Source organism: Ahaetulla prasina, chromosome 2 (genome assembly GCF_028640845.1).
Source record: "Ahaetulla prasina isolate Xishuangbanna chromosome 2, ASM2864084v1, whole genome shotgun sequence".
Classification (NCBI taxonomy): Eukaryota; Metazoa; Chordata; class Lepidosauria; order Squamata; family Colubridae; genus Ahaetulla; species Ahaetulla prasina.
The window spans coordinates 147037485-147062039 of NC_080540.1; the positions used below are offsets into that span (position 1 = coordinate 147037485).

At 42.0% G+C, this 24555-nt stretch overlaps 1 protein-coding gene across 3 annotated transcripts; it reads right to left on the reverse strand.

The window, feature by feature from the left end:
* Positions 1 to 3394: 3394 nt before the first annotated feature.
* On the reverse strand, positions 3395 to 22904 carry SUOX (sulfite oxidase). 3 transcript variants are annotated; one of them, XM_058166049.1, is made up of 5 exons: positions 22104 to 22298; positions 17516 to 17651; positions 14840 to 14906; positions 9143 to 9314; positions 3395 to 8496 (listed from the first exon to the last, which is right to left on the reverse strand). In XM_058166049.1, the coding sequence occupies exons 3-5, from the start codon at positions 14893 to 14895 to the stop codon at positions 7066 to 7068; spliced, it is 1659 nt and encodes a 552-aa protein (XP_058022032.1). In that variant the 5' UTR covers positions 14896 to 14906; positions 17516 to 17651; positions 22104 to 22298; the 3' UTR covers positions 3395 to 7065. The 3 variants fall into 3 exon arrangements, with proteins under 3 accessions (XP_058022032.1, XP_058022029.1, XP_058022030.1); XM_058166046.1 differs by lacking the exon at positions 17516 to 17651 and having other exon boundaries at positions 22104 to 22904; XM_058166047.1 differs by lacking the exons at positions 14840 to 14906; positions 17516 to 17651 and having other exon boundaries at positions 22104 to 22904.
* Between the last annotated feature and the right edge of the window lie 1651 nt (positions 22905 to 24555).

Genomic DNA, 24555 nt, shown 5'->3' on the forward strand with positions numbered 1-24555 from the left:
CATCCCCAGCCAACCACCAAGATATCAGCTTGGAGAAAGCTGTCTTGCAGGGTCAGCCATAGCGAGCAGACAAGGCCCTTGACCCCTTCACAGCCAGCACAGTCTGGACAGTCTTTTAGTTATAGCCCACCTGATGTCCTTACAATCACCACTAAATGCTAAATGGATTATGAGAACTGTGGTCTCAAACACAGGAAGGGCAACAAGTTCATATTGTTGTTTTTTTATTTCTGGCTAATTAACTAGAACTCCTTGAGCAACCGAACATCTACTTGAGGGAATAGCCCTGAACATTATAGAAATGACTTCCCTGTTGACTTATCATTTTGAGACAACGGACAAACATTTTGTTTCATCACCTTTCATTTCTCTCCTTGGTTGTACCTGTTTGAGCCTGGGGTTCCCCCATTCACTATGGGGACAGTGGAACTAAGAAAATCGGCATTGGGCAGGAGAAAATAAAAGGGCAGTTCTCTTCTTCCTTGGACTCTTTTTAAGGTCCCAAAACAGCTTCTTGTAATTCCCCCTACTCCCAGGGATGCTTATAAGGGAGGAGTACATGTTCTTAAGTATCAGCCCTCCCAGATAAACCAGACAGGAAGCAGGACTTGATGAACTAATTCTACTTTATTTATAAGGCTACATTAAAGAATCTTCCAAGTCTAGAAGTACAAATTCCCTGTCGTCACTTTTAACTGGCTGATCAATTAGGGCAGGTCCTTCCCAAGTTTCTTCCTCTGATCACTAAGTTCTTAGGGGCTCTCCCCCTTCTCTTGCCTGGTTGTTTCTTAGGCAGCATCTTTTTCCTTCTTCCCCCAAGGTCATCCACACATTTGATTGTTCTAGGGCAGTTCAGAAAGGAGAACTCTGGGCTGTCACCACATTATTATAGCAAAAAACATTATTTCAGTTACGTAGCTATCTGTTATGTATTAATTTGTATCTCACTATATGTATTGCCCAGGTTTTGATTGTCGAGTTTTTGTGAAACAGTCTGGAGAATTTCTGCAGATCAACCCCAGAGGAAGGGCAATGGTGACACAAATCTGATTTTCTCACTGGAATCTCTTAAAGCCAAACACACCCACCTTATTTGCCATGTAATAAATACAACCAAGGAAGTTAAAACAAAGGAAACAAACAAACAAAAAAAACCCTCTAACATTAGTTTTCCATTTTTTTTTTACAGAGACAGTGACTTCAACCCAAGAACAGAAAGGCTTAACTTGGGTTGGTCTCCATTAATGGTGAAAAGATATGGCAAGTTCCTCATTTCAAAATTTCAGAATTTTGACTTGGGAGATTCCATGTCTGTTAGCTCTTGTCCAAGATACGTTTGTACTGGGTTTCCAAAAATGCTTTGCTTGAATCATGATGCCGTATCAAGCCATTTTCTCAATGCAGCACCGCTCGAAGTACTGCTCTGCATTCAACCATTTCCAACCAGTTAACTTTTGCCCAAGAGTGAGAGTCAGCATGATCCAACACCAGCCTACATGGAGTTAGCCTCTGTTTGCTAAATTACTGAAAGGTCCTTTCTCCACCACTGATGATCCTAGGATCCAAGATATAACCGAGCAGAAGAATTTGTGGGAACGACTTGCAACAGGTAGTTAGCTCAGCAAAAGCAAAACAATTCCCAATTGTTTTTCCCCTTACAAAGTACTATATGTGGCAGTGAGGAAGATCCGTTTAGCCCTAGAATTTCTACAAGTCCCCAACAAGAGGAGAGAATAATTGAAATAAAACCATTTCCTACCACTCCCAGAAGGGGGCAGCAAGTAGTATCTTTTAAAAAACAGGTTTAAAAAAAAGCACACAAACCACTTTTTATGGGAGGATGCATGCTTTTTTTTTTTTTAACCAAAATTAAATTCCTGAGCTTGGAAAGTCTTATAAGAGAACTTTCTTCTGATACTTTTTCATTCTGTTTTTTGGCTTTAGCCTATCAAAGATGGGAAGACAATACGTCCACGGCAATTGCTCTCCCTCCGTGCTGCAGTGCTGACATGCAGGAGAACTACAGACAAACTCATCCATCAACCTGGAGGAATCAATCCACCTGCCAGCTTAAACTGATGCCCAGAGCAACAAAGCAATCAGGAGAGCTTCGGCAGGACCCCCTGTGGGCAAACCTGATGCCGCCCCCACCCCCAGCTGTTTTGATCTATGGCTCTCAAACAGGATGGCCCTGAGTGAAAGGGAGCAAAGAGTTATGTAACAAAAATTCAATGTTGGGCAGCGAAAGGGAACTCGGCCCAATGACACCTTGAGCTGTTGTGTGGTTGGTTTTGGGTCTGAACTAGAATGTTTTGTGAACCCGGCCATTGAGTTACAAAACACAGTTCATACCTTCGTGAGTCATATAGCACCATTTATGGTTTATTAGCTCATTAGCTTCCTTATAGGAAGGTCCACAGCTTTCTTTCCTTTCCTAGATATAATTTCGGTGCTCAGTGTCGAGATACTGACCCTTGTTTCTTGGATTTCAGACAGGTGAAGAGTCTGGCTATAGGCAAAAATCATGGTTCAGCTTCCTCTCAAGGTGCTAGGATCAATGGGTCACATGCAGGGAACAATTTTCTCTTTGGTGGCATTCCACCCATAGGCGGGCCTCCCAGAGCAGCTAATCTGGCACTTATTTTTAGGTGGCAGGGTTTTCCCCAGCTCTAGGGCCTTAAATAATTCACTTCTGAATTTGAATTGGGTCTAATCTATGCTGGTAATCTTCGACTTGGGCCTCTGGTGGCTCAGACTGCTAAGACAGTCTGTTATTAACACAGCTGCTTGCAATTACTGCAGGTTCAAGTCCCACCAGGCCCAAGGTTGACTCAGCCTTCCATCCTTTATAAGGTAGGTGAAATGAGGACCCAGATTGTTGGGGGCAATAAAAGTTGACTTTATATATAATATACAAATGGATGAAGACTATTGCTTAACACAGTGTAAGCCGCCCTGAGTCTTCGGACAAGGGCGGGATATAAATGCAAATAAAAAAGACTTACAGCCACAATTGAGCCTAAAATTTCTGTTCTGAAGGAAGACTGCTATCAAGTGAGTTTTGCTCCATTTTATGATCTTTCTTGCCACAGTTGTTAAGTGAACCCCTGCAGTTGTTAAGTTAGTAACACGGTTGTTAAGTGAATCTGGCTTCCCCTTTGACTTTGCTTGTTAGAAGGTCGCAAAAGCTGATCCCATCACCCTGGAACACTGCAACCATCATAAATATGAAGCAATGGCCAAGCATCTGAATTCTGATCACATGACCATGGGAATGCTGCAACCATAAGTGTGAAAAATGCTCAAGTCGCTTTTTTAGGGCCATTGTAACTAAACGGTCATTAAATGAATGGTCGTAAGTCGGGACTACCTGTATCAAGAAAGGTGAGGAAGATCCGTTTAGCCCTAGAATTTCTACAAGTCCCCAACAAGAGGAGAGAATAATTGAAATAAAACCATTTCCTACCACTCCCAGAAGGGGGCAGCAAGTAGTATCTTTTAAAAAACAGGTTTAAAAAAAAGCACACAAACCACTTTTTATGGGAGGATGCATGCTTTTTTTTTTTTTAACCAAAATTAAATTCCTGAGCTTGGAAAGTCTTATAAGAGAACTTTCTTCTGATACTTTTTCATTCTGTTTTTTGGCTTTAGCCTATCAAAGATGGGAAGACAATACGTCCACGGCAATTGCTCTCCCTCCGTGCTGCAGTGCTGACATGCAGGAGAACTACAGACAAACTCATCCATCAACCTGGAGGAATCAATCCACCTGCCAGCTTAAACTGATGCCCAGAGCAACAAAGCAATCAGGAGAGCTTCGGCAGGACCCCCTGTGGGCAAACCTGATGCCGCCCCCACCCCCAGCTGTTTTGATCTATGGCTCTCAAACAGGATGGCCCTGAGTGAAAGGGAGCAAAGAGTTATGTAACAAAAATTCAATGTTGGGCAGCGAAAGGGAACTCGGCCCAATGACACCTTGAGCTGTTGTGTGGTTGGTTTTGGGTCTGAACTAGAATGTTTTGTGAACCCGGCCATTGAGTTACAAAACACAGTTCATACCTTCGTGAGTCATATAGCACCATTTATGGTTTATTAGCTCATTAGCTTCCTTATAGGAAGGTCCACAGCTTTCTTTCCTTTCCTAGATATAATTTCGGTGCTCAGTGTCGAGATACTGACCCTTGTTTCTTGGATTTCAGACAGGTGAAGAGTCTGGCTATAGGCAAAAATCATGGTTCAGCTTCCTCTCAAGGTGCTAGGATCAATGGGTCACATGCAGGGAACAATTTTCTCTTTGGTGGCATTCCACCTATAGGCGGGCCTCCCAGAGCAGCTAATCTGGCACTTATTTTTTAGGTGGCAGGGTTTTCCCCCCCCAGCTCTAGGGCCTTAAATAATTCACTTCTGAATTTGAATTGGGTCTAATCTATGCTGGTAATCTTCGACTTGGGCCTCTGGTGGCTCAGACTGCTAAGACAGTCTGTTATTAACACAGCTGCTTGCAATTACTGCAGGTTCAAGTCCCACCAGGCCCAAGGTTGACTCAGCCTTCCATCCTTTATAAGGTAGGTGAAATGAGGACCCAGATTGTTGGGGGCAATAAAAGTTGACTTTATATATAATATACAAATGGATGAAGACTATTGCTTAACACAGTGTAAGCCGCCCTGAGTCTTCGGACAAGGGCGGGATATAAATGCAAATAAAAAAAAAAGACTTACAGCCACAATTGAGCCTAAAATTTCTGTTGCGAAGGAAGACTGCTATCAAGTGAGTTTTGCTCCATTTTATGATCTTTCTTGCCACAGTTGTTAAGTGAACCCCTGCAGTTGTTAAGTTAGTAACACGGTTGTTAAGTGAATCTGGCTTCCCCTTTGACTTTGCTTGTTAGAAGGTCGCAAAAGCTGATCCCATCACCCTGGAACACTGCAACCATCATAAATATGAAGCAATGGCCAAGCATCTGAATTCTGATCACATGACCATGGGAATGCTGCAACGGCCATAAGTGTGAAAAATGCTCGTAAGTCGCTTTTTTTAGGGCCATTGTAACTTCAAACGGTCATTAAATGAATGGTCGTAAGTCGGGGACTACCTGTATCAAGAAAGGTGAGAGGAAGATACAACATTGTCAAGATGGCACAGAGAAGATTTCTTTGTAGGAAAAAGGATCCCAGCATGGCCTGGAAGAAAAATTAAATATTTGCTACCATCAAGAGCAGCAACTCGTGTGGCAATATGAGCCCCTCTGTGAAGCTGAGGCTATGCAAAGGAAGTGTTAACTTTTTCTGCCCAAAGGCCCCCCTGCTCGCCTGGCTGTTTTTCATAAAACAGAATCCCCCTATGTGGCAGTCTCTCATCTTGATCCATTCTCTCTGTGAAACCTGCTGGCTCAGGAGACTTAATTTAAAATGTTTCTCAAAGTGCAGGTCCAGGCCCTTCTCTATAAATAAAGAACAAGGGTCGGTCCCCAGACAGAAAAGAATTCTAGTGAGGATAACAGCTGATGAAATCTACTCTTCTCCGCAGACCTCAAGAATCCTATTCAGTTTTTTATCTGGGACAACCAACCTATTTTACGTAAGAACGAGAGATTAGAAACAGCTCTTATTTCAGCAGAATCTGGAGGTGCACTAATCAAACCAAGAAATTACACCCAGAACAGAAAGGCAGGGCGTCTTAGAGGTCCCATCAATTAAGGATTATTATGTAGTGGGATCACAAAAAAAAAAGGGTCTTCTCTCTGGTGGTCCTTTCTTTGTGGAACATTATTCCCCCAAAAGGTATGGGTGGTCCTCAGCCTGCCGCTTTTCCAAAAAACCCTAAAAATGTGGCTTTGTCAGCAGGCCTGGGAACCACAAATGGAAGATGGAGATGATCAAATGGCTGATTTGATTGTCTTGTTGCTGCCCTGGGGGGTGGGGTGGGTTTTGTTACAAGGTGGATTTTTAAAAATCTTGTTAAGTCACCTGGAATTATCTCTGTGTGAGTTGGACAGCTGTCCAAAGTTGTTTACTAAATAAATAAAATTATAGCAACAAGGTTAATGAAGGTATGTTGACCAAGGTTACAAAGCACCAACATTTGAAATACAGAGGGGAAACCACTAAGCCAGGCATGAGCAAGTCTGTGTTTCTTGAGAGCAGATCAAAGCAGCTGGGAATATCAGGTTTCTTACTCCAATATTACGGGTTCTAGGTGACCGCAAAACCTGCCCAAAACAATAGCTTACAAGAAGAGTTGCTGTGGCGTATTCATGCAGCAAGAAGTGACTGGCAGACCTGATGTGGGGCAAGGCTCCCAGGTCTTTTAACGAAAATGCTAAGTTTCGATACTCCTCAGTGTTAATTGTGAGAGAAATATCAACTCCTCAAGTTCTCCCATAAAATAGCTGAAGGCACTAAATACGGCAAGGCCAAAGTTGGCATCACACTGAATGGAGAAAGCAAGGTTATAAAATGGCCTATGCTCCTAAAAAGATGGGTTATTTAGTTTAGCGTCAAGTGATCCAATACCATTAATAAATCTTTGGAGGGGTACCCTAAAAAAGATCTCCAGCCAGCAAACAATTTGGTGAACTTTGACAACGGAAATAATACTAAAGAGTATAAAAGTCCAAATCCAAAATACCTGAGGAAAGTGGATCTCCGTTAAGGAGAAAGCTAAGTGAAGGAGAGCAAGCAACACTTCTGAGACCACCACACCCTTAGAAGAAGAAAATAAACACCTTAAACTGAGGTGAGCAACTATAATCCCTTCACAACTTGTAGACTTCAATTCCCAGAATTCCTAACTCAGCATGGCTGGTTCAGGAATTCTGGGAGTTGAAGTCTACAAGTCGTAAAAGGCCATAGTTGCCCACCCCACCCCTTGCCTTAGCCCCAAATTCTACAATCACAGGAATTGCACAGAAAATGAGGAAGGGAGACCAGAACCAGACCCCTGTTCAAGGACTCAGCCCTTCTTGGCTTCTTCCAGGGGCAGGGGCTAATGTCCCTGCAGCAGCAGCAAAATATAGAGAAGCCAAGATGCAGTCCTCAATGCTTCTAGGCCCAGTCAGGCCTCTCACTCCTCTTCCACGGGGACACGGACCTGATGCCAAGCATTGTTAAGGACTCCCAAAATGTTCCAGAGTGGTTTCACATGTTCAGGTTGCACATTGTAGCTGGTGTCCACAGCCTTGCAGACAATGTTCAACTCCTTGGTTCCAGCAGGCACAAAAGCATCCAGCTGCCAAAGCTTCCAAGCCCAAGCTTGGCCAGGCAACTGCTCCTCACCAGATAGCGTTGCCTCTTGCCAGTTTTTCCCACCATCCAGGGAGACATCTACACGGATCACCCTCTGCCCCCCACCACTCCAGGCATAGCCCTTCACTGTGAGCTCTCCAGGAGAGACAGAGGTCTTAGAAGATGGCTCAGTGATGGCAGATTGGATGGGCATCTCTTGGATGGCAGGTGCCTTGGAGAAATCCACTGTTTCCCAGGTTACGGAAGAAGAGAATCCTTTGTAATCCTTTTGCTGCCAGTGGCTCTTGCTTTCCTCTGGCCCCACTGTAATCCGAGCCAGCCATTTTACATTACGAGCCCCCACCACTCCTGGCACAATAACTCTCAGAGGGAACCCATGGTCTCGAGGCAGCTCCTCCCCGTTCATCTCATATGCCAAGAGGACACCCACTTCTGGATTCATGGCTTTCTGAAAAGGGATGGAGGCTCCATATACAGTGCCGCTATGATCCTTGTCCAGGCCCTCAAAGGAGACATGGCCTTCATCCCCTGGTTGATACCCAGCTTGCATTAGAACATCCCGAAGCCGGGCACCACCCCAACAGGCATTGCTAATGGCCCCAATGCTCCACCCGAGCCGGTTGGTATTCTGGATGGCGTTTATCTCTGCCCGGCGATTGCCAGCACACTGTATGGTGGCGGTAACCTCGTATTTTGGAAATTTCTGTTTCAGATCTTGCAAAGATAAGGACAGGGTCCGTCCAGAGGGACTCTGAATACACAGGCGATAGGCTTCAGGGTCCACAACTGGCACTGGGAGATGGTTACGCTTGAAGAAGAGCTGATTAGGGGTCAAAAAATATTCCGCCAGTAACTCTGGAGGAGGTTCTGCATTGAAGGGCTTGAGGGTATTGACTCGGAGGGCAGGATGGCGCGGAGGATCGTTGGCATAAGGGTCATCTGGGCTCGGCAGAGGAGGCTCTTCTGGGCTCAGCTCTCCTATTTTATATTCTTGAAGGATCTCTTGGACATGATCTTGTTTATGCATAGCATAGAGAGCCCAAAAGGGTTCCAAAGCTCCGCCTGCTGCTAGAAGAATCTTGCTTTTGCCCCCAGGGTGAAGCTCTAAGAAATTGGTGACATCAAAAACTTCACTGCCGTAAGTCACCCACACCCGATTCGCTTCATTATGATGGCGGGCCACTTCTTCTCGGGTGAAGCAAGGGAATGAGGCAATCTGTGTGCCCGCTGGAGGCTCATCCGTGGCTGCCTGCAAGAAAGCCAAAAGGGGAAATCAAGAAAGGAATAGTACATAGGGATTTGGAGCTGGCACTCTCTTTGCCTACTCAGATTCCTCTAAACAAATTGTTCAGACTGAAGAAGCTGTTTGGATGGACAGCTAAACGTCTCAAACCAACAAGGAAATAAATCCAGCTGCCATGATTCAACTTCTTCTAGATAATTCTATCTGGATGATTAAGAATCCTCATCGACAGTATTCAGATATGTTTCTCTCAACTCAAGAGCCCTACCAGATGTGGTTTGATATGTCCAGACCACAGTCCAAAAATAGGGGATGCCAGGGCCTACATGGGGGTGCAGTTTAAGCAGTTTTAAGCAGCAAAGTAGCTGCCTGAGGCATCTGTCTCAAACTAAAAAAAAAAGGAGGGAACAAATATTTTACTCTATCCATTTTTGGCCACAAAAGGCATCATAGTGACTGCACGTGGGAGATAGTTTTTGGGCCCCTTCAGTAATAGGGATTTTCAGCCTTAAATAGTCTCTATTTCTTAAACTAGAAAGCATTTAGGAAATCTGAACTGAAGCAGAGTTTCAACACCACCCTCTCCCAGCAGCCTGAAGCCTTCAACATTCCATTCCTGGGTGACATGCCGTGCCATTTTTCACTCCCTCACCTGCCAATGGCGGTTTCCATAAGCCAAGATGCTGCACACACCCAGGCCTGCTCCCGCTGCTACCATCAGCCTGCGCCTCCTGCTGCCAGCATTGTTCCAAGTGCTATGGGCACAGAAGGGGAGCCGCACCCAATAAGTGGGAGGACAGTTTCTCCAAGTCATCTCTCTTAACCTGTAAGGAAAAAAAAAAAAGAAATGGGCCCAATGCAATACTTTAAGAAGACATGTACACCCAGAAAGACTCCACACAAGTTAAGCCTTTCTTAATGAAAGATCAGAGACACATATAATAATTTCTCAAAGAATATGTCATCTATTATCTCAAGAGGTCTCTAAAAAGAGAGGGAGGAAAAAAAGACATATTATGAAAAATAATCTAATAAGAAGCTAGAAGATGTGTCTCTAAACATTAGGGACAAGGAACGTGGATCAGCTGTTCCATTGAACTGCTACCCAGTTTGCACAATTCCTGGAACTAAACGATTGTGGTCCACCAAAATAGCAGGCCAAATCAGACGGATGCTTGATCCCGTCTAGCAGGGCTGCTCTATGTTCTGAAGAGCTTCCGGTTACCATGGCAGAATTCTCAGCAGCCTGCCAAAGCTATTTCACCCCTCAGTTCTTCAATGCATGGTAATGACAAATGGTTCTCAAGTTGGGTTTTGCAAACCATGGTTGAGTCCTTTCTGATTGTAGAAAGCACATACTCTATTCTGCAAGCAGCCATTTAAGAAGAGGTCTCCCGGCGTCCTTTAAATGTACTGGGTCACAACTATGAGCTTTTTGAATGTGCTGAATCATGCGCCACACTTACAAAGCCTGTGATGCAAACACAGAAAAGCAACAGCAAAGGAAACTGTAGAAATCCATCACTGGAAGAAGGAGGAAGGGGAGAAAGCATTAAAGGAGGCTGCCAGGAAGCAGAGGGAACTCTTTTCTGGTCTCCAAGCAACAAAACCTAAGAATCCCCCTAACCTACTTTCAAATAAATCTTCTTAAAACAAAAGGGCGGTTTCCTATTTCCAGAGAGAGTAGTGCGAACAGGCGACCTAGAGGGCGAGTTGCCAGATCTCGAACGCAAGAGTTTGTTCAGTTCCTTGGCTGGCCTTCTCTTGACTTGGCAGAGTCCGGCTTTGTTTTTGAGAGCAGCTTGCGTTCACCACATGTAACAAGCTTCTGAAACGTTCAAAATAAAGTCAACAAGAAAGCACCTTCTGGATTATTGTACAGCTATAGAGACTAAATTGATTTTGAACTTAATAACAGCCGCAAGACTTTTGATTGCTCAATATTGGAAGAAAGAAGAATTACCTACAATTGAAGAATGGACACTTAAAGTATCAAATCTAGCAGAAATGGCAAAAATTTCTGCTTATCTGAAAGACTATACACAAGAAAAATATATTTTAGAATGGAAAATGTGGATTGATTATATTCAAAATAAGTATCAGATAAAAAAATATCGAATAGCATATGAGTAAATTTAGGAAATATTTTGTATTAGATATATTTTTGAAGGAGAGGGGAATTGAGAGTGTGATTATGTGTGGAGTGACTAGAGATTATAATTTAAGATTTATTTTGGATTATGATTGTTAGTTTTGATACCCTGCATTTTGTTCTGGTAAGTTGGGGTGGGGGGTGGGGGGTAAGGGAGAGGGGAACCGGGGTGGGGGGTGGGATGAGGGTAGAGGATGGAGTGATGGTTAATGTACAGGGATTATTGAAGATGTGTAAATATAATTAATGTAGGGTCGAGTCTGCCCAGCTACCATTTTAGAATGGTGGGAAGGGAGAAAGGAGGAGAGAGTAGAAGGTAGGAAAGAGGAGAAGAGGGGTAGAAGAGGGAGAAGAGGAATGAAGAGGGGTAGAAGAGGGAGAAGAGGAAGGAAGAGGGGTAGAAAAGGGGGAAGGAAAGTATAGGGTGGAGGGAGGAGAGGATGTAGATAAGAGAAGGGGAGGAAGGTCTGGAAAGTAGAAGAAGGTAGAAGAGGGAAGAGAGTTAAAAGGAGGGGGTGGTGACTGGGTAAGCCCGACTAATTGTATATGACTGTACATTGGATGAGTTGTTGGATATGGATGTAAAAATAAAACTTTTTTATAAAAAAGAAAAAAAGAAAGCAGCTTCTGGATTATGATTAGAAAAAGGAAAAACATTTCCCTGAAAGCAGAGGGAAGGAAACTTTTTGCAGTTGAAATATTCCTTTTCTTAAAAAAAAAAACAAATTTAGGAAAACAAATTTAGGAATATATATTACAGCTTCGAATGTGAAATTATATAAAAATAATTATGAGGTATTGTGGCAGAAGGTATGGAAAGAAATGGAGAACTGGAAGAAGTTACAATTATCTTTGTTGGGGAGAATAGCAGCCATAAAAATGAATGTTTTGCCCAGGTTTTTGTTTTTGTTTCTGTTTCAAATGATACCAGTACTTAAGAACGATACAAATTTACAGGAATGGCAAAAAGGGATTAATAATTTTGTATGGATGGGCAAAAAAACAAGAATAAAGTTAAAAATAATGCAGGATACAAGGGAAAGGGGGGGTGTCTTAAAATGCCTAATTTAAAATTGTATTATGAAGCAGTTGTTTTATCAGTAATTACTGATTGGATTAATCTAACTGAGGAAAGGGTTTTGAATATAGAAGGTTATGGTTTGTTATAAGGGTGGCATGCCTATTTACTATATGACAAGAAAGCTGATAAGATATTTAAAAGTAATATAATTAGAAATGCACTGTTGAGGGTGTGGAGGAAATATCAATATAAATTAGATGGAAAGATACCAATATGGGCAATCCCGAGACATATGATAGAAAATATAAATATATATCAAAAGATGGAGGTAGTTACTTATAAAGAACTTCTTTGTATGGAAAAGGGGGGATTACAATTAAAATCTAGATAAAAGATGGGAGAAGAAGGTAAAAATTATACATGGTTTCAATATGGGCAATTACAAGTTAGATGGAAACTAGATCAGAAAATAGGTATTAGGCAAACTGAGGACAATTTGTTAAAACAAATGAGAGATCAAGGTCAACAGCATATTAAGAGGCTGTATTAGTAGAAATAGATTCAGAGACGGAATTGGTTAAGGATTGTATGATTAAGTGGGCACAAAATTTTCAACAACCTATAATGTTGGAAACATGGGAAAGAATTTGGGTAAGGAATGTTAAGTTTACGCAAGCGCAAAATTTGAGAGAAAATTTTTATAAGATGTTTTATAGATGGCATTTAGACCCCAAAAAGTTGTCATGTATGTATCCTAATGTACAGGCTAAATGTTGGAGATGTGATTGTGAAGATGCCACTTATTACCACATATGGTGGACTTGCAAAAAAGTTAAAGCATTTTGGATTATAGTATGGTGGATTATGCAGAATATTTTAAAAAAGAAGATTAAGTTTATTCCGCAGTTTTTCTTATTAGGAATAATTATGGATTGTATAGCTATAGAGACTAAATTGATCTTGAATTTAATAACAGCTGCAACTTTTGATTGCTCAATATTGGAAGAAAGAAGAATTACCTACAATTGAAGAATGGACACTTAAAGTATCAAATTTGGCAGAAATGGCAAAAATTTCTGCGTATTTGAAAGACTATACACAAGCAAAATATATTTCAGAATGGAAAAGGTGGATTGATTATATTCAAAATAAGTATCAGATAAAAAAATATCGAATAGCATATGAGTAAATTTAGGAAATATTTTGTATTAGATATATTTTTGAAGGAGGGGGGAATTGAGAGTGTGATTATGTGTGGAGTGACTAGAGATTATAATTTAAGATTTATTTTGGATTATGATTGTTAGTTTTGATACCCTGCATTTTGTTCTGGAAAGTCAGGGTGGGGGGAGGGGGGGTAAGGGGGAGGGTAATAAAGGGGGACAATGGTAGAAAATGGATTGATGGTTAATGTACAGGGATGAGTGAAGATGTATAATTAATGTAAGGTCGGGGCTGCTCGTCTACCATTTCAGAATGGTGGGAAGGGAGAAAGGAGAAGAGAGAAGGAGGTAAGAAAGAGAAGAGGAGGAAGAGGGGATAAGGAGGAGGAAGGGGAAAGAGGAAAGGAAGAAAGAGGGATAGAAGAGGGAGAAGAAAGGAGTAGGGGGAAGGAGGAGAGGATGTAGATAAGAAAGGGGGAAGAAGGTAGAGAATAGAATAGAATAGAATTTTTATTGGCCAAGTGTGATTGGACACACAAGGAATTTGTCTTGATGCATATGTTCTTAGTGTACATAAAAGAAAAGATACATTCATAAAGAAGAGAGTCAAAGGAAGGGGGTGGTGACCGGGCAGGCCCGATTAATTGTATATGACTGTACATTAAATATGTTATTGGATATGAATGTAAAAATAAAACTTTTTTATATAAACAAAACAAAACAAAACAAAAAAATAACATTTGGAACTTTAAAGTCAGAATGAGTTTGGCCTCCAAGACCGCAATATAACCAAAGCATATGGGTCAAATTTTTCAAGAAGTTTAACATGCCACTGCAGGCTCTATTTTAGCATGCACAAAGTCCAACAGTACACCATTGATTTTTTAAAAAAAAGGAAACTCTTTTTCTGCTACATTTGGATTGCTAGATCTTTGTAGGAGAGCCTAAACTTCTGAACATGACTTTTGCAGTCAAAAGCAGTCGGGTGTCAGATATCTGCTTTCCAGGAATCTCAATCATTACTGATTAACGTTTGTCTCCACTCAAGGTGAAATTGAATGGAGTAATAAAAAAGATCTCTTAAGTTTGTATGCTTGCTCTGGAACTGTAGAGGCAGAAGCCCTGCTAAAAGGGAAAGGAAGCATTTATAGATAAGATTAGAGGCCTACATATATCAGTGCAAGGAGCCAAGGCAAACAGACTGAAATATATTATTTAGGTAAGTTGGGCTAAGGTGTCTGGATTTGTTTTTATGAAGTTGTAATTTTTTTATTAATAATCTGTAACACCATTACAGGGAAGGATGGAGTTGGGACAGGTTTGAAAAGAGAAGTTGATGGACCAAGATCAGCTCTTGCAAGACTGCTGTTATTTAATCAAACTGATTTAAGCTTGCCTGAGATTAAAATTTGGGTAATTTAGACTTTTTTAAACAATATCAACAGCCTAAAAAGAACACATTTGAACTCTCCTGCCTTTTTTTCAATCCTATAAGGCAGGGGTGTCAAACCAGCATCATCATGGCATCGTCGTGGGACGTATCGGGACGTTTTTCCCCTTTGCTAAACCGGGTGTGGCCAGTGCGTGACGCATCCTGCCCATGGGCCAGGACTTTGACAGCCCTGCTATAAGGTATTAGTAATATAGAAACAAGCTCACTGTCTAAAAATAATTCTAAAGGGAAATAGTCAACAATGATATTCTAATAACTTATGAGCGATTTAGTATAATGACATAATGAATAATGAGGTCATCTCATTATTCTTCTCCTTAGCTGAACCCCTTCTAACTTCATCAAGACAGCATTAATAAAAAGCACCTCTGATAAGAACTTTTAATTACTGCCACCATGTCTAAGATTCCAGTTGACAAAGTGTTCTGGACTGTAGCTTTTTGCATCCACTTTGACAGAATTATAGGTAGCAGGAATTCTGAATTTGGATGCATTGTGCAGAATTAAAAGTTTCCCTTCACTATAAATATGCTTTCAAATGAGTAACTCTTTTTTCATACCAGCATGTTCTCTGAAGGGTACAGAAACCATTTCCGCTGGATCTGGACAGCAACATCTTCCCCAAACCTACATGCAAAAGAGAGAATCATCTCACAAATGCCTACTATAGGCACTTTTGAAAAATCATATTCTTCTCCTTAACTTTACTGCTGGCAAATACATACATTGGCTTTAGGCTTGGTAAGCATTGTAAGTCAAAATATGGAAATCTATTTTTAAATAACTATTCCTAGAAAGCAGTCTGGAAAGCTAATTGTTACCAGTTCGTGCCAAGATGATAGATATGCCCATTAGATAGTCACTTCACTAGCATGTTGTTGAATAAAAAAAAATATATAACCACAAAATTACAGGAAAAAGATGTTAGGTTTCTTTTAAACAGACACTTTAGTTCTTATAGTATCGGCCCAACTGATTCCATCTGGCAAGATTGGCATGCTCCAGGTTCCATCGATTAAGCAATGGCAAGTGTATTTTCTTCGCTGCCCCTGCCCTCTGGACTGAGGTTCCCCCCCTCCCCCAAATTCAAATGGCATCCACCCTACTAGGATTTTGAAGGGCCTTTAAAGGCCTGGCTCTTTGTCCAGGCCTTTGAAGAGTACAATTGATACCCATTTCTTCCTTTCTGTTTCTCTCTGCCACTGTTTTCCCTTTGTCTTCTATTATTTATGTTTTCTCTATTGTTGTTTGTTTTTTAAAAAAATATTTTAACACCGCCTAGAGCTGCTGGAAGTTGAGCGGGTATATAAATATAATAAAATTATTATGCAATTCATGAACAATCCCAATTGGATTAAAACTATGCAGCTCCTCCTCTTCCTCAATTTGTTTTAATAACAGGAAACTTAAAAGGTAGTTTGTCAAGTTTGTATATTTGATGCAACGCCACAGTTCCTGTAAAAGATGTAAATTTTTGTATACAAGCAGGCAGGTATGAGAATAAGATTCAGGGAAGCTGTTCTTCATCTAATTTTGACTAAGAATAAAACATTTAGCCTAACTACTTATTGTTTGTTTGTTTTTTAAAAAATGCTCGGCTATAACCCAAAGATCATATCACAGTGTAAGCTTTTAAAAACAGCCCTGAGAGACATTCAGCTGCAGCTTCTGCCAGCCCCCAGTTGAAAAAAAAACAAGACACCAACAGCTGTTGGGGGATAAGATAAGAGGGTATTACTTTCTGCAGCAGATGGAAAATTGGGAAACTGAAAGCAGAGCAGAAGAGCTAGGTAGGCAGACCTCCAAATAATAACTGAGGAACTCTATTTTAATTGTGCAACATGGCCTATTTCTAACGATAGAAGTATTATTTATTTATTCAATTTATCTCAAATTAGTGACTATGGCTAGCGAACCATCATCAAAACAGTTAACCAGTTAAAACAGGGGTCTCCAACCTTGGCAACTTTAAGCCTGGAGGACTTCAACTCCCAGAATTCCCCAGCCAGCCTGCTGGCTGGGGAATTCTGGGAGTTGAAGTCCTCCAGGCTTAAAGTTGCCAAGGTTGGAGACCCCTGAGTTAAAACACAATATAAAAAGAGAAAAATAAAATAAAGTACAACTAGAAATGAAGAGATATTATAATCCAAAGGTGCCCAACAAAAGCAGCTGACAACTCACTCCAGACTGTCAGATCGCGTCACCCGGCGGCCTCGTGAAGATATTAAATAAGAGGAGAGGTCATAAGTCACTTCTCTCAGTGCCATTGTAACTTTGAACGGTCACTAAACGAATGGTTGTAAGTGGAGGACTACCTGTAACTATTGCCCAGGCCCAATCACATGTCTTCTCCCAGGCAGCCTTGACTATCCTGGAGAGGTATGGATCTAACACAGAGGTGGCTGAACTGACAGCTGCAAGAACCCTGTCCTCTTCCTCAAGTTCAACAGGATTGAACTCCTCCCAGATAACCATGTAAGACCCAGCCTTCTAACCTCCACTGGCCCTGCACCAAGGCTGGAGCTCAACACAGAGCGAATCCAAGCAACTTTATCCATTAGATAATCAGTGTATCCCTCACAGTATCTCTGGAGATAAACTAAGAAGGACTCCCTCCATGGACGGATTAGGTTACCAGAAACAGGACTGCTGTCTTGCTATCTGCAGAGGCAATAAAGGCAGAGAAATAATAGTTTTGCCATCCTTATTGCCACTAGCTAGGCATTAATCGCAGCTCTAGCTCCTGTTCAATCATCTTTGCTCTTTGTTGCTTGCCAGTGTCATTCTAGATTGTCTCTTAGAAATCTTTAGCTATTCTGAATATACCAAGGAGAGTTCGGGGATCCATTGGGTAGAGGCCACTCAGGCGCAATCTGATCCAAAGCCACAGCTGCTCTCCCATTCCAGGCAGCTATCAAGGGTTCAGCTGGATCAGGGTTGTCAAACTCGTGTCGTCATGGGACGTAACACAACTTTTTCCTTTTTTGCTAAACTGGGCGTGGGTGTGGCCAGTGCGTGGTCATCTGGCCTGTGAGCCACGAGTTTGACACCCCTGAGCTGGACCATCTCACCTGCCTCTGCTGCCTTAGCAATCGTCACACCTGAGCTCCCTGATTCCACACAGCCATGTTAAAAACATCTTCAGTCACCATTGTTGTGCTCCTCTCCATTGCCATGCAGCCTAACACTGCTCAGTGCGCCACAACTGGTCCATGAGCTAAAGTTGTTCCACATACCTGGTGCACCCAATCTGATTGTCCAATTTCTGGCTCTGGGGAACGATGATCTTGTCACAGCAGCAGCCCAGACAAAGAGGTAAACCCCATAAATCCCAGGCACCAAGTGTAATCCTTCCCCAAGCTGTAACACAGTCTATAAGAAAAACAAGTTGTGCGGGCTCAACAGGAAGTAACATCCACCGAGCTAAATAGACGAACACAAATTCATGGAAATTCCACCTTGTCCCAATCCAACTTTTCAAGCTGGTTCCAGTCCAAACCATCAGTCTGCTACAACACGCTAAAACTAGTTACTATTGGCAGACCTCTGAAAAACACCTGGCCTTGGAGCCATCTTACAAAACAAAAGGTAAACGGTATTTTGAAGTAACTTCTCCAAACAAATATATAGTTATTAATCACCAGACAGCTAAGGAGTTATGAAAACTGATGTCCAATATACCTAGTCAGAAGTGTGACTTAGGAGCAAAAAACCAAAGCCATTAAATGAGCTGGAAAGATTTCAAGTCCAGGATGAAATTCAACTTTCTAGCCATTGTTATTTCTGAAATGTTTGGTTGGACCAATAGGGATAGATTGCTTTTTAATGAAATCTTTCAACTCTGTGAACAGGTACCACAATTTTTCCTGAAACCACTGACAGCTTGAGTAGCTTGACAGTCACAGAGAAAAAGCAAATGTTCCCTTTTCAACTTTATCTCATATTGCAAATAAGAAAGCTCACTTTCAAAATTCTGAACATTCCTTGAGTATATTTTCTGATCTGACTTTCATACAACATTTTTATTCTTCTGTGGATAGATCTATTTCTCCTGATTTAATTTAAGCTCAATGTAAACAAGCTCAATGTAAATGAAAAATACAGTTTTTGCTAAATGTCAATAAAGATTCTCAATCATCCAGGTCATAGTTGTCCCAAAGGTGCTTTTTCAAAAGGCAACTAGAGTTTGTTTTTCCTTGAAGACGGAAAACTTCTTGGATGAGAAGTGAAATCTTTCAAGGAAAAACAAAGGTGCCTTTTGAAAAAGCACCTTTGGTACAGTTTTTTGCTATTAGGCATTATCTGAATTATGGCATGTGATTTTTTTTGGCTCAGTAAATCAATTGGATCCTATGTTACACATGGGGATGACTAGATTAGTTTACAATGCAAGGCATACACTTATCCCAGTTAATGTATAGGATGGTCTTTGAACATATAATACATATTAATGGTATAACACTGCTAAGAATGTCTGTTGCATTATGCACAAATATGGATATAATTCTAAACAATTGCACAGAATACACTTGAGCAATCTCCTATATAAAACTTCTTGGATCATAAATGAAATTTTATTTTACATTTATGACTCTAAGCAAAATATCCTTGAGCAGAATATACCTGGCAATTAAAGGCTTACCGACACTCAAGCCTCCAGGAAATAAATTTTGCAGCTACAGATCTGCACTCCTCCTTTGCTTTCCAAGAAAAGTACAGGAAGATAACCTTTCCCATACTGCTAATAAAAGCAATCTTTGCAAGAGTAGTTTAATGTAAGCATATAACTTTTGTGGCCTCCAGCATTTCTTTAGAAAGGGAGGAGTACACATTCTGCGGCTGTTTTGGAATGGTAAGCAAGGCATAAGATCAAAGCAGGCATTTGCAAATGCTAGATATATTTATTTTTCTCCTTAAAAGTCCCCAGACTCTCAAATAAAATAGCTATTGCTCTATCCACTTCTGGAATGCAATCCTGGAGACCATAGATACCAGATAAGGGCAGCTAAAATCCAGAGGGCCTTCTCTGTGGGGACTCCCACCCTCTGGAACGAACTACCCCCCGGACTTCGTCAGCTTTCGGACCTTCGGACCTTCCGCCGCGGGCTTAAAACATACTTATTTAATTGCGCAGGACTGAGTTAGATTTTAAATTTATGGGTTTTAAATTGGGTTTTATTTCTATATTTTTAATTATTGGGCTTTTAGAATAAGTTTTTTAATTGCTTTTATATTATATTTATGTGTTTTTAAGTGCCTGTAAACCGCCCTGAGTCCTTTGGGAGATAGGGCGGTATATAAATATGATCAAATAAATAAATAAATAAATAAATAACTGGGAGCCAAAATTTGAATTTTTTTCCATCTCTTTGCAAGCGTCTAAGAGCTCACTAGATTTTCAAAGGCCACAGTCTTAATTAACCAACTTAATACACCAACATGTGGCCCTCAGGGTCAAGGAAGTTGACACAATGATTGATGCTTTATTACCCATTTATATAATTATTTCACAATGCTCTTTTATCCTGTTTTCATCTACACAACAATTACATTTTAGCAATTGTCCCATCACTTTAATTAAGGAAGTTCAAACACCTGTATATCAGATAATGGACAAAGAAACAAGAAGACTAGCCAAACACTAGCATAAACATCCCATAAACTGGATGGGACAAAAATCCTTTCCCTACACTAACTGTTTGGCTGGGTAGGTCAACTTATTTTACAAGTGATGTGTATTTTGCTATCCATGGAAAATACTTAATAGTTGTGAAACAAAAAAAATAGAAGTAAATTTTCCACTATTTTCATCTGGAAACTCCTGAGAATTAAGCTGTAATGAATAATGCAAGTGAGCCATTCACCAAAATACATGTTTTCTTTCAACCATGTATATTCCCGATATGTTTAGATTACAATTTTATCAGCCTTGATTGGATTAGTTGGGAATAGTATTACTGTACCCCAGATTAAGAGCCAACATGGGGCACTGGTTATGGTACAGTATTGGACTACGACTAGGGAGAGTCGGTCCATCATAAGCCTCAGGAGGACTGCGGGCCAGTCGTTCACTCACCGTCAAAGCTGATGACACTGAAAAAAGACTTATGACAATTATGACCCCTTACAACCATTGTAGCATCCCCATGGTCACATCCAAATTTGGATGATTGGCAACTGGCATGTATTTATGACGGTTGCAGTGTCCCGAAATCATGTGATCCCCTTTTGTGGCTGTGTGTCAAGCAAAGTCAATGGGGAAGCCAGATTCACTTAACAACCGTGTGACTAACTTAACCACTGCAGTGATTCACTTAAGGGTGGCAGGGAAGGTCATTAAAATAGGGCAAAACTCACTTAGCAACTATCTTGCTTAGGAACAGAAATTTTGGGTTCAGTTGTGGTGAAGGATTACCTACATCAGGGGTCCCCAACCTTTTGGACCTCAGGGACCACTAAATTCATAATTTTAAATCCCGCAGACCACTAATATGATCTACCTAATTACTGGCTGGGTGGGCATTGCAAGGTGGTCATGTGACTGGGTGGGTGTGGCCAACTCCCCACTCCTCGCCTGTTCGCCCCGGCTCCTTAGGGCCCCAACATGAAGCAGTTGCTGGACCTAAGCAGTCACCATGAGAAAGAGTTGGGAAAACAGCTCAGTTCAAATTGGATCTGACTGAGAAGGAGACTCAGCAGAAGCACCTCACTGAGGACTAGGAGCATAGGCTTTCCAAGCAGAGGGAAGATTTATGGGAGTGCAAGACCAGGTATCGGCACCTGGAGGCTCAGCAAACTGAGATGGTCAGCCAGTTCCAGGCCATGATGCTGTCCCACTGGAACAAAGCCATCTGGCTCTTCACCACCAGTGGCACTTCCCCCCAGCCTTCACCCAAAGCCCTGCACCAGGAGACTGAAGCAGACCCCGAGTTGGAATTTCTGCCCCCCTCTGACCCACACAAAAAGACCCCGAAGGGAGAGACTCTCTGCAGCAACACAAATGTTCACTGCATGTATCCGTCCCAGGGGCCGTAGTTTGAGGACTCCTGATTTAGTGCAATATAAAACATGCAAATAATTTTTCTGGGGACCACCAGAATTTTCTCACGGACCACCAGTGGTCCATGGACCACCAGTTAGTGACCACTGCCCTACATTACCTAGGCTACCTTTGGCTCCTAAAGAAAAGGTGGACTTTCCCTTTAACCAAAAAAACAACCACCACCACCCCTCAATCATGACTTTGGGCAGGCTGGGGACAACAGGGCTTGCCAAATGCAACCGGGGAGTCCCCAAGTTCAATGCCCTGAAAGGTGCAGATCAAAGCGGAACAAGTTAAATTGTACACAACCCACCAGCACAACTTGTGCAACCTCCAGCAATGTTCTAGCGTGGCTGGAAGCACCACATTCTGGAGGTTTGGTTTTGTTGTGTTTTTTTTTTTTTTTTGGCCACAGAGCTAACGTGGCTGAAGAGCAAAACGGAGGTTTGCAAGCGCTTAAACGTATTTATTTACCCTTTCAAGAAAAACCCTGCAATACCATAGCCGTAGCGCCACCCGCTTTTTGGCAACGCAGCCCCACTACTCTGGATCAAAGCAAACGGCAGGCCTCTTGGAAAGAGGAAAAGGGAACGGAGAAAGGTGCGGGGGTGGGGGAAGGCTTTCGGGGTTTAAGTCCCAAAGCCAGCCGACCGCAGCGCCCGCCCTTCGGATCGAGCGGTCCCCGAGCTCCGGGGAAGAGCGGAGGACCCAAGGCCAGACCAAGCACACGTGTCCCTCGGCCTGGCAGGACCGTGGCAAGCGCCTCGGAAAGATAAACTTGCCCCAAAACTCCAGGCGAGAAAGCCGCTGCTCCGAAACGCTGCTGGGATTCTCCGAGCTCGATTCTCCTTTCCCGTCGGGCCGAACTCGGGACCTTCTCCAGACTTTGGTGGCGCCCGCCGGTCAAGCCCGCCTGCGGTCCGAGGAAAGCGCGCGCTGGGCGGTGGCGATGAGACGCTTTCGCCTTGGAGAGACCGCAAGGAGAGGACCGCGTCTCAACGACCTTGTCCCGCGGCGCCCGAGGCCAAAGAGGACGGCTTCGGAAAGGCGACCCGGTCGGCTCTCGCTCCGGGGTCGCTGACGCGCCGATGCCGATAAGGTTCCCGGCTCTCTCCGGAATGAGGCTCGGCGGCGGTTCCCTCGCTGGTGCGCCTTCCAGGATGCTCCGATTGGAGGTCGTGGTGCGCAGGTACCGCCGCGATGGCTCCGCCCATTCCCGCACCGCTGGAGGGCTTGGCTCGATTTAGCTGGAAGGGCGTGGGGTTTCCTTGATCCCTTTCCTAGGACGCTGGAGTACAAATCCCATAGTCCTCAGCCATCATCAGGGCCCTTCGTGGACATGGAGAAGGTGGTCACTAATACCTGCTGGGTTTTTAAATTTTTAGAATAAAAAAAAAAATGAACCACTAAATACAGGTAGTCCTCGACTTACAGCGGTTCGTTTAGTGACTGTTCAAGGTTAGCGTGACACTGAGAAAAGTGACTGATGACTGTTTTTTTTCTTCACATTTACGACCATTGCAGCACGCCCTCGGTTCACGTTTATGATGGTTGCAGTCCCATCATGTGATTACCTTTTGAGATCCATCGGACAAGCAAAGTCAATGGGGAAGCCAGATTCACTTAACAATCACGTTACTAACTTCACATCTGCAAGGATTTGCTTAACAATGGCAAAGGAAGGACGTAAATTGAGGGGAAAGTTGCATGGCAACTGTCTCACTTAGCAACATAAATTTTGGGCTTAATTGTGTACCTAACTCAAGGACTACCTGTACTGACTACTGTGTTTAATTATATCCTGTCTTTTTATTATTTTTATAATAATAATATATAAATTATTATTATAAATATATAAATAATAATTTTTATAATAATATTTTTATTATTAACTCAAGACCGGGAAATATCCTGAATACTCCTTCCTCTATCTATTTTCCCCACAACCACCGCCTTGTGATATGAGTTGAGGGAGACTAGCACAAAGTCACACATCCGGCTTTCTTGCCTAAAGCCGGAATAAGATTGCACAACTTCCAGTGTTTCATAATTAACTATTGTAATGATGTAAATAATAGAATCTTGCATCTATACTGATGTGTGTAGCTATAATGAAACAGAAGATGTAGCGGCTTAGGGAATTTATAAGTACTATGTCAGGAGGAAGGGCTTTACCAGTCCTTTATAGGTAAAGCCAAAATGCAGATTAGGATAATTGATATGCTAAGGCAGGAGGAATCATATAAGTCAAAGTCATAATGACTGGTATTTGTTAGGTTTATAACCTACCTTTTCCTCCAAGAGCGTGAGGTTGTGCACTTGAGCGCTACAATTAGTCCTCAACTTAGAACCACAACTGAGCCCAACATTTCTGTTGCTACGGAAGATAGCTGTTAAGTGAGTTTTGCCTCCTTCTTGCAACAGCTAAGTGAATTACTGCAGTTGTTAAATTAGTAACAGGATGTTAAGTGAATCTGGCTTCCTCATTCCCAAAAGGCAATCGCATGACTCTGGGACATTGCAACAGTCATAAATATGAACCAGTTGCCAAGTATCTGAATTTGATTCATGAATTTGACCATAGAGATGCTGCAATGGTTGTGAGAAAAACAATCGTGTCACTTTTTTCAGTGCCAATGTAACTTCAGTCACCAAATGAATGGTTTAGTTGAGGACTACCTGTACTGTAACTACAGGTAATCCTTGACTTACGACCGCAATTGAGCCTCAACTGTCTGTTGTTAAGCGAGACATTTGTTACGTGAGCTTTGCCCTATTTTACAATCTTTCTTGTCACAATTGTTAAATTACCACAATTGTTAAATTAGTAACAAAGTTGTTAAGTGAATCTAGCTTCTCCATTGACTTTGCTTGTCAGATCAAGAAAGGTGATATTGCAACCATCATAAATATGAACCAGTTGCCAAGGATCTGAATTTTGATCACGTGACCAGGGGGATTCTGCAATGTTCATAAGTGTGAAAAATGGCCATAAGTTACTTTTTTCAGCGCCATTTTAACTTTGAACGGTCACTAAATGAGAACTGTGAAGTCAAGGACTACCTGTACTGTACTGCATTACACAACTAAACTTGAATGGAAATCCTGCTGAATTGAATCCTCCAAACCTTTGTGTAAACATAATAAAAACTGAGCACCATGCAGCTAATTCACATTAAAGGCCTCATGTAGTTAAAGGAAGAATTAAAAGTTTGTGAAGTTTCCCACTCCTCT

Excerpts from the sequence above, each read along its gene's own strand:
- SUOX (XM_058166046.1), bottom strand. The coding sequence starts at position 14,895 with ATGTTGCTGTCCAGATCCAGCGGAAATGGTTTCTGTACCCTTCAGAGA. Across the intron at positions 9,315-14,839 it reads ACCCTTCAGAGAACATGCTG|GTTAAGAGAGATGACTTGGA; the intron begins GTATGAAAAAAG and ends TTTTCCTTACAG. Across the intron at positions 8,497-9,142 it reads ATGGAAACCGCCATTGGCAG|GCAGCCACGGATGAGCCTCC; the intron begins GTGAGGGAGTGA and ends GCTTTCTTGCAG.